The sequence below is a fragment of the Copadichromis virginalis genome, linkage group LG17 (genome assembly GCF_057382275.1).
Source record: "Copadichromis virginalis isolate Kocher_CV1m ecotype Utaka linkage group LG17, C_Virginalis_male_GT1.1, whole genome shotgun sequence".
Taxonomy (NCBI): Eukaryota; Metazoa; Chordata; class Actinopteri; order Cichliformes; family Cichlidae; genus Copadichromis; species Copadichromis virginalis.
In genome coordinates this window covers 7,497,592-7,514,388 of record NC_140634.1, presented here as the reverse complement: position 1 = coordinate 7,514,388, position 16,797 = coordinate 7,497,592, and the positions used below count along the sequence as shown (strand labels likewise).

The window sequence follows — 16,797 nt, the reverse complement described above, 5'->3', positions numbered from 1 at the left end:
CATCAATCATTATTCTCCATACAAATAGAGCATTGAAATGGACAAAAAGTCACTCAATAGGCAGCACACGAGGAGTCTGGAGTGTATCCGGTGAGAGGGAAAAGAACCAGCCAGCCGAACAGAAGAAAACCATGGTCGCAAAGAGTCATCTACATCTGCACGGCTTCATTAATTCAACAGATGCCCCTATTCACACTCAATCAATGAAGGGACTGTCAAATTTCTAAACCGGCAGATAAAGTGGTGTCTGTACGGTCTCATTTTCACAATGAATTGGAAACAGAAAACAGAAAAGATGAAAAAAGTTGAGAGTGACAGAGAGGCTGGACTGAAGAAGTCTGGGGCAGCACTCTTCTTGAATTTTTTTTTTTTTTTGTAGTTAAAACCTTTGTAAATCCTAGATCAAAGAATATATCGTAAGTGGCACGGGCACATTTAGAAAATGTGGCCAACCAACCCATTACGTGGTAACTTAAACACAAATACAGTAGATGTGATAAAAGATATGGCTCATGGTGGCGGTTATAGTGATGTTACTACCAACAAACATGTGTCTTTGCTGAGGTTTAGTTAAACATATTATTACCTATAAAGAGCCACAGTAACATACAAATTGCTATAACTAGGTTGGAGGAGGTTTTAGCCCTTTAAAATGTGGAGTCCAAGACCACATTTTTAATAACGCTGGGAGTGATGGGAATGGTCACAATGGTAAAGCTGAGGCTTCAAAACCGCTCTTCAGAAACCAACAGCTGATGCTACAGTAAACCCTCTTATCCAAATATAGTCTCTGTAAACTCCAGAAATAAGCAAGACAAAACGGTCAGTATTGGGATTCAGAATTCTAGACCACAAACCAATATTCAACATGATGGTGGTGATGCCAAACATTTACACACAATCTATAATAAACACTGAAAACAGGTAACAAAAAGCAACTTCAACTGGCTCCGTTCAGCAGAAAAGAAATGTGCTTACCAACACTTCTAAAGCTAGACATTTCTGCCTGTTCACAATCTTTCAGCTAAGTTGACCTGAAGGGTTTGAGAGTAATCAATCAATCTTCCGACTCTGCAAAATTGGGGAACGGCTGCAAGCAATCGACAGCAACCACATGAAAAAAGTGCCGATGCGTTTCCCTCAAAGCTATAAAATGCCAAAGTAAGTAATATGTTAATCAATATTCTTCCAGATTCAGCAGATACTTACTGATAATTGTGTGCTATAACACAGACTAATGCACTTAGCGTTTTGAGGTCAGTGATGAAGCACATCACTCACCCAGGAAACAATGTTTGGTCATTATCTAGGCTTATTTTGAGGAATGGAACAGTGGGTGAATTGAAGGAGAGCTGTTGCCCTTTTTGCTGCCCACCATCCCCCAACACTGCCTACCAGTTTAAAGTGGAGGAGTGCGGTGTCATTCTGCAGCCCTAATGCACATAGCAATTTCTGAAGGGAGAGGAGGTTTCTAACTAAAGATGAAGAAAGACAGTGAAGCTAAACTAAAAGTCCCACTGCATCCACAATGAATAATCAACCAGTAGCCAGTGAGTGTTTCCTCTCTGATGACACGTACTCGAGCACGTTGCTCTTTTTTTTGCGGCGGAGTGTGGGATGGCGTCGACGAACCCACAGGAATCAATTGCAAAGTCAACAGGCAGCAGAGAGGGAGGCAGTTCCGGAGCGGGAGGGGGGGGGAGACAACACTGCTGTTCTCTTGTCTCGTTTTCAGGCAACGAGTAAACCAACAGTATCGCACATCTTCTACTGACTGCTCCCAAACTGCATTACGGGATGTAAATGAGGAACAGGTCTTTGAATAGTAGCATGTTGCCAAACATTGGAAAAAAATCTACTGAACAATGCAGTCCGGCCTCCACTTATGTCCACTCGTCTGCTTATCCAGTTTCCTCTGTGCTGCAAAATGGCACAATGGGTCTGACAACGAAAGGTGCACCAAAAAAAGAAGCTTACATTTAATTAGTGCAGCATGATTAGTGCTTTTCCTGGGCTGGTACACTGAGCCTCATTCTGATTTAATCCTAATCCTACAAGGAAAGTCTCTCAGGGCAGAGAGTTTTGCTGAGCCACATGTGATGTCAGCAAGAGCCAGGATGAAGGAGTTTATCATACGCCAATCAAAGCCTGTGTCCTTGTCAAGAGCACATTTGTTAGCCCTCACCGAGAGCTCAGCGTCTCAGTGATCATGACTTTAACTCTTAAAAAGCTGGCGTAGCCGTGGAGGGAAAAGTTTCTGCTGAGCTTGTTAAGACACCTTCACCCCTGCTGTGGAACTGTTGCTGAGAACGCTAAAGCTGAAGCATTAGATTTCCAAACCCAAAGCATTTAGCCTGTCTTTGTGCTCACACAGCTAGAAAAAAATGGCTGTTGCGTGCCACAGAAAAGCGTTGTTAAAAGTTGTAATTATAGGCTCAGCTCAAGATGTGCCAATTGGTTCAAACTACCATGTTGCCACATCACAGAGAACAAAAAGTCGGAAGTTAGAAAAAACAGACCGGGGCTTATTAAGAGACAGGGAGCCGTGTGCTGGCTGTCATCATCATGTCGTCGCTGTAGAGCAGAGTTGTCAATGACTTTCAAAAACACGAGTAAATAAAAAGCGCAGCAAGTGAAAAAGACAGAAGGCTACGATTCATTTATATCTGCAAATAAATCTTTAGGTCTTGAATTTGTTTTCTGTAGGAGAGGTGTTTCAATGAGCCATAATATACAAAGTTCACTGTGTGTGTGTGTGTGTGTGTATTAGCTGGAATAACAAGTAAATTGATATTCTTTCCTCTCAGGAATGAATTAGCCAGGAGGAATGAATTCCTCTGTCTGTCTAAGTTTAATTTATGAGGGACACTGATGTGCAGCGATGAGATTTGACAGCCGTGGCTCCTGTCTGCGCCGATCAAAAGAGAAAGAAGAAGAAACTCTCCTTGTCTGGCTCCTTATTACAAACTTTTGACTTATGTTAATTGAAAACTGGAGATTTTAAAACCTTGAGTTGCCAATTTGGATGATTTAATCACTTTAACCTATTTGTGATCTTGACCAGTTGGTATGAAATGAACTTAAATAGGATTTTGAGAGGAATTTCAGATTGCCTCTCTTAGTGCACCTTTTTTTAAAATTACACACTCCAGCACTTATAGATGATATAAGAATTTCTATTTGTAAGCAGAGCCTTTACAGAGCTGGGAAAAATGTTGAGCTTAAAAAAGTCTGTTTATCTGTTGACTGGTAACATTGTCAACACTAACTTTGATTAGTGCTCAAGGTGTGCACAACTGCAAAAATCTGCCGAGAGAAACTGGCAAAGCGACAAAGAGTGTAATTGCCCTTCAAGCATCAACCACAGAAAATTGGTAGGGAACAAGTGAGTAAAGAAGCTGATGAAAAGCAGGAAGTGAAGTTAGAATGTGGGAAGGTGTGGGTGTCTTTTTTTCTGCCTTACCTGTGGGTCTGCTGCTGGAAGGCCCCCCCTCCTCCTGAGGTTTGCACGCGAGCATCTGCCTGTGCGCATGTAGTACCTCTGTGGAATGCACAGCATTCCCCTGACTTGCATCTCCTGAACCGCCACCGAGGCTTTCCACGAGGGCCTCTGGCCCACCACAGCCGGATCCATCTAGGGACTTGCCACCATGAACCAAATCAGTCCCTTTGCTGGACCCCCTCTGGGGTTCAGCTCGAGGAGGGGCGGTCAGCCCTCGGGAGCGTTGATCAGAATTGTTTTGCTCATCTTCCTCAGGTATGGGATTGTACCAAATTTCCCCTTCGTCATCTGCATCGTTTTCCTCAGCTGGGTCCATGCTATGAGGGTGAGGAGACACTTTTGCCGGACTAACGCTGACCTAAAACGACACATTTTCTTGTTAAACTTTGCCAGAAAACTGCTGGTTGCATTTCTGCATTAGTATAAGACTTAATGGGAAATTAGGCTTATTTATCTAGTTAGCTCAACTTAGAATAAATTTGGAAGCATCTAGCTACACAGTTTCAGATTCTCAGATTCTCTTATTATATCATTTGTGGGTTTATGATGACACATTATCTTTGGGACTATTTCTTTGTTTGTAGCCTTAAATGAATTCGGATAGAGCCAGGCTAGCTGTATTCCCCAGTTTCTGTGTTTTTAGCTAAGCTAACTGGCCAACTTTTGCTTGATCTATAGCTCATCTTTTTAAAAAGAGAGACCTCGAGGCTAACCTGCGGCAGCTGCAAGCGAACCGGCCTAGGGGGTGCTCCCCTTGAGGGCCTCAGATGGTCTGGGGAGGGACTAGGAGAAGGAAGTGGCTGATGGAAACCCTGGCTGCCCTCCTCGTCGGCTCCCAGCATTCCCTGAAGCTCATCCTTAGTGCACTGATTCTTCCCAAGTGAGCTCTGCTGCAACCAGTTGCGCTTCTTGGAGACAGTGATGGTGGTGAGCTGTGGCCTCCATGATGAACTCTCGTTGGTCCTGCCCGCCTCTCGGCTATTAGCACAGGAGGTCTGGACATTCTCAATGAAAGCTGAGGGAAGCAAGAGTGAAGAGAGTTACAGCCCCATGCCAGCAGACAACTAATTTTCATCCTGATCACTATCATTTAAGTAATTTCTTAACTGCATTGAATTACAGGAACTGATCTCAGGCTATTCATGTCATGACAAGATGAAGAAAACATCTGTATCAAAAAACCACAGGTGAGGAAATGTGATATTTTACTATAAGCTTTTAGATTTCATCTCGTCTCTCTCTCTCGTCTGTGTTTTGAAGCCACATCTTTGATTTGTCTCATTTGATTTCTCTGCTTTATGACTTTTGGACGGACCATCGTTAAATAGCTTTTACACCCAAAGTCAAACTTTCAATCACACCACCACAATCCCCTGCAGCACCTCAGCTTTTTTAACCTCATCTTTAGGATCCTAGTTCATGTGAGCTTCAAGAACGTGTGGGTTCTGAATTCAAAAACGAGATGGAAAGATGTGATAATTGCTGGTGTTACAGCTGTGAAAATAAAGAGGACAGGACGTGTGGAGAGGCTGATGGTGATATGTGCACAGTGTAAAAAAGCCAAATAATAGAGAGATGACTCAGTGCCTCGATGGCCCAAAGAAAGGAACAAAGGAGCTACTGCAAGAAAGTTTTCTCCAAGCAATCAAAAAACACCTTTGCCTGTAAATCAAATGCCACGCTTTTTTTTTTTACAAAAGTTGCTAGCAGATGCAGCCGGAGAAAAACAACTTGTGCGCATGTGTGTGTGCATGTGTGTGTGACAGGGAGAGTGAGGTGCTGAGGGCAGGGTCTTGCTTGAACTTGTACAGCAAACTCGTGTAAAAGACTGTTTTGATCCTCAGCAGCTAGCAGACGAGCCCCTCCGCATGCTATAATGACAACATCTCTTCCTCAAGGAAATACATTTCCATGCATGTCAGGCTATCCGGCAAATTATAGACTTGAGAACATTTTCACTTTACAAAATCGACTTTAACAGTATATACACACTTGACTGTAGTATAAATATCATCTAAGAGAGGACATTAAAATCACATGCCATAACTTCTACTTAGTAAACAAAGTTTTTCATGCTCATTATTATTATTATCATTGTTAACAAACTTGACATTAGGACAAAGACACAGCATTTGCTTTTCCCTGGAAGTCAACCAGGATCTCTGAACAGTGTCTCCCGCCTTTCCAGTGATCTACGCCATTATAAAGCAATTGTTGTCCCATAAACATCAATTATGTAGTTCCTCTCACCAAGAAAAAAGTGGGAGAAATAACTACTTGGAGAAAACCAATCACATCGCTCTCTCTTCTCTTTCATTTCAATTAAAAGTGGCCCCCAACCCCCGGGTACTGGTCCGTAAAACGTTTGGTACCGGGCCACGAGAGGAGGCCCTCTCTCGGGCCACCGGTTTATTAAAAAAACATTATTTTTAATAACAATAAAAATAAAAAAAATTATTTTTTTAAATCGTTTTTATCATTAACTCGATTTCCCTGGGTTTTTTCCCGTGTTCTGTATAAATCAATAAATCTTTGTTTTTTTTGGTACCGGTTGGTTTTATTTTGTTGTATTTATCCGTGACACCTTAAAGGCAGGTCTGTGAAAATATTGTCAGACAAAAGACGGTCCGTAGTGCAAAAAGGATTGGGGACCGCTGCTATAGGATGTAAAGCACATTTTAAATTTTTGTAGTTTTTTTATTACTGTGTCTGGAACAGCAACGTGTTTGCGTTAGCCTGGTTTGGGCTCTTTAAGGGCCTGAAGTTTAGTAGTTTTAGCCTGTGCTGACTGCCTGGAGAAAGACAAAAGTGTACTAAGCTAGTGGTGATGCACTGAGCCCCACGAGTTAATGCGTAGACCTAAGCAGCCAGCCTCTACTAATCTGCTATGGTTTATATTCAGAGGTTATGGCAGTTCCTTATTACCCTTTCAACTGAGCCTGCAAGAAGTCTTTTTACTTATATTTGGAAATTTATGAGGGGAAACCTTTTAGAAAGTACACTACAATGAAGGCGCCGACTGTAAGCTATAGTTTACAAAGGCGTGGTCTTCAAAAAGGATTTTTTAGCACCACGAGATGTTCAAAACTTCAGCCTCTTAAGGCTACAATTGTTAGTTTGCATGAAAAACTCTAAATTGACCAGATGAATTTCAAAAAATGGGAATACACACATAGATTGTAGGAAAGGCAAGAAAAGGATTACTGGTGTGGAAAAGACATGATATGAGATGGGAGGAACATTTAGGCAGAATGGAGGAACGATTATAACGACCAATCCAAAGCTGCACAGCTCACTGTGTGCTCAACCTGGTACCGTAAGACTACAGAGAGGTGAGACAGTTGTGCACAAAGATTTTGTCAGCATGCCATCTTCTTTAAGGGGTCTTTCATAACTGGAAGAGGAAGCGAGTTCTGACATGAACAGCATTCCAGACCACAGCTCCAGATTTACAGCCTGGCTGCTGTCTCCTCGCACTGTCACACTCCTTCACATGAGTAACACCTCGCCCTGGCAAACAGCAGCCTGCTGCGTTGACTTAATAAGTGAGACTTTAGCCATTTTCACTCTTGTCACTCTTGCCTGCCTTTTCCTCGCAACTTTTTTACACCAGCATTTCAGTATTTGAACTGCAGAACATTCAGTCTTGATATTAAACACACAAAGGAACTTGTGGGTCTGCCTTCCTTGAATGACAATCTTCATACCACGATTACACTTAGGGTGCCAAATGAGTCAAAAACATATCAAAATGAACAGAAAACGTTGGGCGTTTTGTTTTTCTGATGGAACAAGAGATGCAAGGATGCATCTAATTTTAGGAATTAGCATTTCTACCACAATATCCTCAGATTTGTCTGCAAAATTTGCCTGCAAAATTACAGAGAAGGTTAGCAGCATTAAGCTGTTTCTATACTTTGTACCTACTGCTATATAGAAAATAAGCTTTATATTTTTAGCTGTTTGTTTGCCATTACTTTTGTTTTAATGTTCATGCTCGATAAATGGGCTATTACTGTTAACTGCATCCATAAATAAGCCATTCCTCATGATGACTGGGTCTTGAGCTTAATGTCCTTTATCTCTGTACTGAACTATGAAAAAAACACTATCATCGTTAGCCGTTATTCTCCTCCTGAAGCAAGAATGTTACCAAACCTTATGACAACCACCCTGAAGGTGACCACTGGCCGTGGGTTATTAATCGCTAGAGGAGTCTTGGCCAGGCTTACCAACTGCTTTTTGAGTCGTGCTAGAAGCAACTGAAATAACCATCATACTACTACATAACGCATTATGAAACAACAAAACAGCAGCTTCATCTTTCACCAACATTTTACAGCCTTCTGTTACAGAGTACAAATTAACAGACCTGGAAAATAATTCTTAGTTTAAAGTCTGTTTATTCAAAGTAAGGTAGGGAAAGATTTTTTGTCTTGTGAAAATTAGCATTAGTGAATAAGCCCCTTTCACTCATTCCCACTTACATTGCCACATAAAGCAAGACAGCCTTCCAGAAAAACAGCTCTTTTCCTCTAGTAGCACCCAGTTGCAAAATATTTCCATACCAGAGCTAACACAGCCTGTCTGCCTCTGCCATCATTGTGTGTAGATAATGTATTCATTGTAAGGCAAAAAAAAAAATCACACCTCTGACCTGAAAGTGACAGATGGTACATGGGTGCATGTCTGTGGGTGGAAATTAAGAGAAAAGGAGAGGTGGTGCATGCACTGAAAGGAGTGTCGTGTTTGTCTGAGGTGCTGCAAGGAATGCACCTTCCTAAGAAAAAAAGAAAAATCTTATTTACTTGATGTGCTGCTGTGGACCTGTGCCATATGAGCCTGACAGTAGACCCAATTATATTCATGCCTAAATCTTCTGAGTGGCTGAATCATTTCTCTAAGACAAAGCGCTTGATCCACTTTCCCATAGGCTGTTCTTTTATTCCCTAAATTCCTTCTTTATAGAGGCTCCTCTTTTGATATGTGCAAAACACACCAGCTAGTTCTCACCTCCGTACAGACAAAACTTTGTTGTGAATACAGTTTCAGAGCCTCCTTCAGAGGGAATCTTTTGCGGTGTGCCATAGATTACTGCTGACCTTCATTCATATGCTAATGATGATTCTTGGTGTAGATTTTTCTTTTTACAGGCAGGCAGCGCTGAGATCATCCAGGGTTGCATCACATGTCAACACTTGTATCCTGCTGAGGTGTCCTGGCATCGTAGCCTGTTCCTAATGCCACTTCCACTTCGGTATGCTGGCTTGAAATCCAAAATCTTTTCTATGTAGTGCTTGTTTTCCTGTCTTATTGCTTCTGTTTAAAAGAAAAACTGATCAAATGCCCCCGAGGAAGGACGCTGTAAGATAATTACCCAATTAAGCTTGAAACACTTGCAATCCTAAGACAAGTCCCTAAAAGTAAGCGAAAGGCCTTTCAGGAAAGCTCTTCAGCCCTTAAGCTGCCACCTAATTATTACAATCTACACCAATCAGCCACAACATTAAAACCACCTACCTCTTTGTGTAGGTCCCCCATTCTGTCACTTAAACTGGGGTTTCTCAAACCTTCAGGAGCAGGAAGCCCTTGTACAGAAGAACATTTTCAAAGGCCCCTACATAAAAGTAGAGCCTGATTTATTGGCAAGCCGATATCTCTTGTTATTACCATTTATAACAACCAATAAATAGATATTTAAAAAGTAATGAAATGACACTAGAAACACCGTTGTTATGACTGTTGAGGTTGCTTGTTCTCTGATATAAGCAGAGGCAGGCAGATTGTAAACCATTAAAAACAACACATGACAGATGTTAGGGAAATCTGTTCGTTGTTTGTGTTTCTGAAAAAAAATCTCAGCTGACATATTGGTACATCCTATTTTTAAAATACCACGGAAAATATCATCAAATATCATGAATCAGGTTAAAACTTCTATATCAGTTGGTGCTCTACATAAAAGCCTTTAACATTCTTCAACCTAAATACTTCAGACACATCGTGTCACGTTAAATGTCTGCCCTTCTCTTGGCAAGCTCACCCTAGAAAAATTGATTTTCAGTCTTAATTTCAGGTTTCTACTAGCCCAAAGAAAACCTGGCTAGAAGTTAACAACCCACAACATTTACCAGAGATCTGTAGTCATTCTCTGTCAATATTATGGTATCATCTGTTATCTGGCCTTGAATGAACCTCAGTTTGACTGCTGTTGTGCTTCACAGGCAATCAACAGATTGTTATGTCGCTGATAACCTGCAGTTGGACTGACCGTGCCTGGTAGAAAGACTTTAACGTAGCCCAACAACGTACAGGTTAACATAACATTTCAAAATCCTCCCCATGAATGCCAGGGACCAAGGATTTCCATTGCATTGAAACAGTATGATCAATGGCATTTATTTCAAATGTCATTAGTTTTAATTTTCACTGTAGTTAGTATTGTTTAGCTGTGATCATCCTCATCTTAATGTTTGCCCCACCTCTGCAGCAGATACCATCATCTGACTCACACAACTCATAAAATCATCCAGGAATGAACCCAGATGCCTCAAGTTTCTCCTTCATCACCTGATCTGTCTTTAGAGCTACCATCTTCCATAAATCTGTCCACATACAGACACCAGACAAGACAAATCACTGTGAAAAACCAAAAACCCAGCAGCTCTGTAACAAGGTTTCTGGCATAATGCAGAAACCAAACGCCGCATCGTTCTGACATGACTTGACAGCAGTCGAGTAATATTATATTACACCTGCACTCCCATCTAAGCTTTGGAGTTAGGAATTCGGGTTAAGCAATGCTAAACAGTATACCTAATTCACAGCATATTAAATGTGATGCTTGACACGTTATTCTTTTAAAGAACAGTTCTGGAGTTAAGGAAATGTTGGTCTCAAATGTTATTGTGAACAGTCTCATGTTAATGCTAAAGGTAATGACATTGCAGTTAGCATAGCTTAGGACAGGAACAAAGGGAAAACAGCTAGCATGAATCTGCCCATCCACAGTTCACTTACCAGCATCACTTAAGCTCACTGATTAAAACATTACATCTGTTCATTTGTTTACTCTGTACACTGTGCATTTATTAAATTATCACATCAGAAAACCTGATGAAAAACAAGATATCGCTTAGCATATTTCATAGCCTACTCTTATAGACCTTACATAACATTGATTACTGGGATTTACAGGTGCTTGTAGGCAGATTTTGTACATGAGAGTCAGACTAGCTGTTTTCACTAAATGCATTAAGCTAAGCTAAGCAAACTACCTGCTGATTGCAGCTTCATATTTGAACTTGTTATATTTTTCTGCTTCGGAAAAATATGACAAGTTGGTGAGTGTTGGAGGTTACTGGCTGCATCCAGGAGAAATTGGTGGATAAGAGGCTGCTGCACCATGATTGCTTTGGTTGCTAGCATATTGCCATGGTCACCCATAGTTTATGTGGGAGACAACACTTGCAGTTTACTTTATGAACTACAGTAAAAGTTGAAAAAATACAACACAAACTGGAAACAGAACAGTCACCTTCAAAGTAAACTGCCATCAACCTTCAAAACCAGTCAGGAAATTCACATTTTTCCCTTGCAACAAGTGGTTGCCAGATAGTTGGGGACTGGTTTCCACACACGTGTGACCGGGGACTTAGAAACACTTGACTCAAATGAACAGAGGGCTTAAAAAGAAGTAAAAAAAATAAACAGTCTGCCTCCCAGGAGTGAATCTTCTCTATTTGTGTTATCTATGGCTCAGTCTCAATATCAGCTTTGACTGACACACCACTCCTGAGCTCAGTTCTGGCCAAAACATGACACCTGGATACTGAATGCCTGCCGGCACACCTGCTGCTCCACTGCAACTAAACACAACGAAACTATAAATCCTCACACTGCAAATACAAACATGCACACTCACAGCATAGATGTGCAAATGCATGCTTGTGTGCACAATATCGCACACCCACACATAAGGAGTGACACACAATAATGGACACTTTTCTTTTACAAGAGTAATTAAAGGACAAGTCAGGACAAAAATAAATTAGCTATAGTGTAATTCAGACAGTATTTTTGTGCTACGATTTTAGGCTGAGGTTTAATTTCCAAATAATACTCACAGGGGAGGAACTGGTCTATTTTTAGAAAGTCAGAAATACATAAATAATTCCACGAACCAAGGATTACCAATGAATTCAATTAAGAGCTTTAGGCCAAAAAAAGCATTTAACAGGAACTTTGCAGCTTTGGCATCTCTTTCTTTCTTTCTTTTGTTTTTTTAAATGGGTCTTTGTATGGTGTGGAGGCCCACAAGGGCAAGATAAGCTCACGGCTGACCTTAATAAATATTTAATCACTCTTCATTTTGTTCATTCATGGTGGTGAATTAAGTGACACAATGCAAACATGTTAAACAACAGGAATGGCATTCTAAATATTCAATCCAAGGTCTCTTTAAAATGCAAGTTACCATGGAGCTGTCCAAAGCAAATGACTGGGGAGGAAGGCAAGATGACAGCCCAGCCCCCCTTACTCTAAAACACACACACACACACACACACACACACACACACCACTACCACAGAAAATAACTGCAGTGGCTTCTCTCCTGCTTTTGGATTTCTCTGGCCACAGCTGTGGAAAAGTTCAGTTGGGAAAGCTGAACAAAATGGGGAAAATATGAGATTTGGGTGAACGGGTGCATGGAAACTAACATCTACAAGAGCTCTGACTTTATTTTTTAACTAAAAGACCAGAGAGGAAAGAGCTGTAAAGTTGGAGCTATGCTAAGCCGACAGAGGAGCGGCCTCACGGATCACACACTATTTCTAGCAGTCCGGCACACTGACAGTCAACACCACCCTGCACACATGGCACATCATCGTCTTACTATGGTAAACACTGTCAGAGACACACACACGCACATTTCACAGGCAGGCATGCTGGAACACATGCGCCGCAACATAGGAAACTACCACAGGAGGCAAAAAATAGAGGAGAAATTAAAAGGCATGGGCATGTTTTTGATCCATAGAGCACATCCTGTGCTGCTAAATGCCAATAAAAGCTTACCACACAGACACTTTCTGATTAATCTGGCATTTGATTGCATGAGGGATGATGACAACACGTGTCACTCGGTAACGGTTGTTTTATGATACAGATGTTTTCTCTGTCATCTAAGCACAATCAGAAAATCATTTGATATGTTCATAATCAGATAATCAAATGTCATTCCAGTCAATAGACACACACACACACACACACGCACAAATCCCACCACCAACACCACTAACAATGCTCTACCAGGAGTGAGTTAGTTGTTACTGAACTACGCTGTGAGTAATCCAACCTACGGCCTGATGTGCTATTAATCTGGTGTTAAAATGCACCTAAATTAGTGTGAAGGATAGAAGCCCGCCACCGATTAGAGTCTTAAAAAATAAAAAGGAAAGCAAGAGGTCTGAGGTGTCTCGTCCCTTTGCTTTGCATCCAGAAGAGGAGGAGTGCGGGATGGACCGCCACCAGAAGGAGTATACTATGAGTGGAGGAGGATGATAATTATCAGAAGGGAGGAAGGAAGGTGAGAGTTGTCTGTTTTAGAGGATCCACGGGAGTTGAGGCCATGCCGTGTAGCCGTCCTACCTGGCTGCTGCTGCTGCTGTTGTGACTTGGCCTTGACAGATTTACCCGCTCGGCTGGATGTCTGGGTCCCCGGTTTACAGCCTCCTGGGTTAACCTGAGGACAGGACCGGTCATGGCTCTTGTCTCCACCGCGGGGCAAAGATGAGCCTTCAATGCGCTGCTTCATTTCAGAAGACAGCATGCGGCCTTTGTGCATCCACTCTTGCATCTTGTTGACAGTGACACCATGACCTTTGTTGGCCGAGTTGGCCACCTGTGTCTGGAGTTCAGTCAGCTCCTGCTTGTTGTCGTGACCCTGATGTGTTGCCGTCTCGGTGTTGCTGTCTGAGGAACTTGTGATGCTGTTGATGGAGCCACTGCTCTCATTCAGCTTCCCGTCCCGTTCTTCTTCAACGCCATCATCTTGCAGCAGCTCCTCATTGCTGACGGCACTGCAGAAAACCCGAGATTCAGACAGCTCACCCGCTCCTGTGCCTCCTTCACCTGGTTCAGCTTCTTGATCATCACAGATTTCAGCACTTTGCGTTCCACAAGCCTGAACACTCTCTGAGAAGGCGTCCTGGTACCTAATCTCTCCATCACTTGTAGAGCGTGACAAAGTAGGTTTTTTGGTGAAAGACAAGTTTGCCATGCTCTTACTCTTCAGCCTGCCTTTAAGTCCTACCTCTACAATCCCAGTGAGACAAAGCAGCAGTGAGTCGGTGTCTGACACCTGCTGAGGGCTTTGGTCCTCTCCTGACGACCAGGAGTCACTGTCCCTGTTTTTCAAAGACAACCTGGAGCACAGGCTGTCCCTGGACGGGCTGCTACACGATGAGGTAGCCTGCTGCTCAGTTACATCACCGATCTGCTGGACATCCATGTTGATATCATTCATAGCATTGATAAGAAGGTAATAAGCCTCTTTCAGCTGGTTCCTAAGCCTGTCTGTTTCCTGGGCACTGTTACTATCACCAGCCTGTCCTTTATCCTGACCAGGCTGGGTGAACTCTACAGTCTCTGCTCTCTCACCGTCAGTCATTGGTCTGATTGTTTCGTAGAAGGGCAGAATTTCATTATCGTAGTAATCGTCATCTTCGCTGTCTAAAGGGTATGTGAGTGAGGGCTCTGTGGCGCACAGGGATGCCATGTTCACGTCGCATATTTCTAACTCAGTGGGGAAAAAAGTGGGACTCAGTAGACCACCTTTAACGTCCCCGGCATAGTCAGGATCGTAGCTCTCAATATTTCTGATTACAGAGTTTTCTTCGGTGTTCTTTAACATGCGGTTTGGGCACACGCGTGCGTAATTTCGTGCGTTTGTCTCCAAAGTCGGTCTGCTGTCAAAACTCCAGTTGGCATTGCTTTCACGCACGGCCAAAACAGTCCCTACCATGTGCCGGGAGCACTCTCTGTCTTTGGGCTCTCTAACCTCACCATCAGCTCCTTTAAACTGGTCCTCTGATGGTCTCCCATCCCCTACATGCGCCTGTACCTGCGTTCTGCTTAAAACTGGATTTGAACTGTCCCCAAACCCGATTGAATCTCCGACCGAAATGCAGTGTTTTCTCTGCACATGCGGTTCAGGGAGTGGAACACCCGCGGTGACTCTGTCAGCGGACCTGTGCCCCGGTTTTCTCCTATCACCCTCCCAAAAAGCATCCCCCCCAAACGGCAAGTCTCTTTGAAGTGGGACCCCCAGGAGCTCCTCATTAACCCGAACCCTGCCCCCGCGGCTTCGCTCTCGGGGACGTGAGCCGGCCAACTGCGCTGAGCGACTCTGCGCTACTGCTATATCCCCGTCTGTCTGCACCACAGCGCCGTCAATATAATTCTCGTACGTACTCATTCTCTCTGGCATGCAATCCAGATCTGCGAACAAGACTATGGAGCGAGCCTCATCGGAGTCTCGCTGCGTTTGCAAAACTTTTTCTTTACCTTCTCGGCCCCCATTCACCGCAGCGGCAGCAGCAGAAGAGCCGTATCCACCGCCGACCGTCGCTCCTTTCCTGGATTTCTTCCCCCGGAGTTTCGCTAGTAAAGTCCTCCGCAGAGGATCAGCCATTCCTTTCCTTTGCCCCCCCACCCCTCCCCCGTCCCCCACTAGTTAATTCCTCCCGGTTTCTTTTTGCGCAGTTGCTCCAAAAGGAAAGGATCGAGTGGGTTCTCCTTTGCTCGCCGCGGTCAAAGCTCGCCGGGTGGACGGGCTCCTCTCCATTCTCCACTGTCACCTCGGCTCTGTCGACCCACTCACTCCAGGCTCACTTCGCTCAACTGCACCACCTCTCTCTCTCTCCCTCCCCTCGCTTGCTGCCACACGCACACACGCACGCACACGCTTTGGCTCTTCCTTTCTCTCTAGCGCCTCACCTCACCCTTTCCTCATGTTTGCATCTCAAGTATTTGAAGCATTTTTCTTAGCTTTAAGTTCAAGTAGACGAGGCTTACCTTGAACGTGATTTATCCGAAGAATGTTATATGGATGCTTTTTTGTGGGGTTTTGTGTGTGTGCGTGTTTTTTGTTTTATCCAGATGGAGTATCCAATCCAAATACACACAAGAGGGGTTCACTGGTGAGTCTAAATTGCCCAGAGGTGTGAAGCTATCTATCTGTCTGTGTTATCTCTGAAACACACTCGCAACCACACCGGCAAACACTCCAATCCGGTCCCACTGCATGGCTTTGGATAATGTGAAGCAGGGCATACATTTTGGACTTTTAACTATACTTTATTAAGTTTTAGAGCTTACATTCAAACTCAGAGTTTAAGTAAGTAATAGAAAAACAGAAAGAAATCCTGTCTTTTCAACGTCTACTTTAGAAAATTGGGGGAAGGGATTTAGCAAGAAAAGAAAATTGTTTTTGATTAACAAAAGATTTATGTTTTCAAATTGCAAGACAGTCTGGGCAAAATTCCAGAACATAGTAGTAGAACATAGAAAACACATTGGATATTTGCACTGAGACTACTTTAAGAAAAAATTGTGTCATTTTCAATTTAACCCTCCTGTTATGTTGGTTTCCAGGGACACCAATTATGCTCCTGGGTTAATTTGACCCGGGGCAAATTTACTCATCCAAAAGTGTCAGAAACACTGGCATTGATTATTTTACAATTTTCTTTTATAATTTTGATTTTTTTTTGTTTTGTTTTCTGTAGTGATGCAGATGACATGTGACATCTCTTCTGTTCTGGGTCAATCTGACCAGCAACATAACAGGAGGGTTAATGGCAGCAACGAACGGGGAAGTTGGGACGGGGTAGCAAAGGCTGGAGAGTAAGAGGTGTTAAAAAGAAACAAATGGAGGAGCATATTGCAGCTATTTAGATTAACAGTCCACAGTTCAGTGACTGGGTATAAAAAGAGCATCTCATAGAGGCAGTTTCTCAGAAGTAAAGATGAGTGGAGGCTCAACAATCTGCAAAAAACTGTTTCTACAAAGAATAATGTTCTTTAGATTATAATTGTTTGTATCCTGTGTGCAACAGACAAGGCCAGAAAATCAGTCTGGTGATCTTTGGGCCTTCAGGCGGCATTGCATTCTTGTGGTTCACATTTATTTTTACCGAATGAGGAAATTTATCTACATTTGATATTTCACCTTTGCTATTTTCAGACAAATATAGAGATTTAAATGACATGTAAATGATTTTACAGTGTTT

At 42.8% G+C, this 16,797-nt stretch overlaps 1 protein-coding gene across 1 annotated transcript in view; it reads right to left on the bottom strand.

Annotated features, from left to right (window-relative positions):
• Positions 1–15,198, bottom strand: part of syde2 (synapse defective 1, Rho GTPase, homolog 2 (C. elegans)) — a 48,275-nt gene extending 33,077 nt beyond the window's left edge. The window contains exons 1-3 of the mRNA XM_085437826.1: positions 13,154–15,198; positions 4,216–4,517; positions 3,464–3,860 (exon numbers count right to left, since the gene is read on the bottom strand). Coding sequence (XP_085293952.1) covers positions 3,464–3,860; positions 4,216–4,517; positions 13,154–15,197 — 2,743 coding nt within the window. The 5' untranslated portion in view covers position 15,198. The remainder of the gene's footprint in view (positions 1–3,463; positions 3,861–4,215; positions 4,518–13,153) is intronic.
• Positions 15,199–16,797: the final 1,599 nt, after the last annotated feature.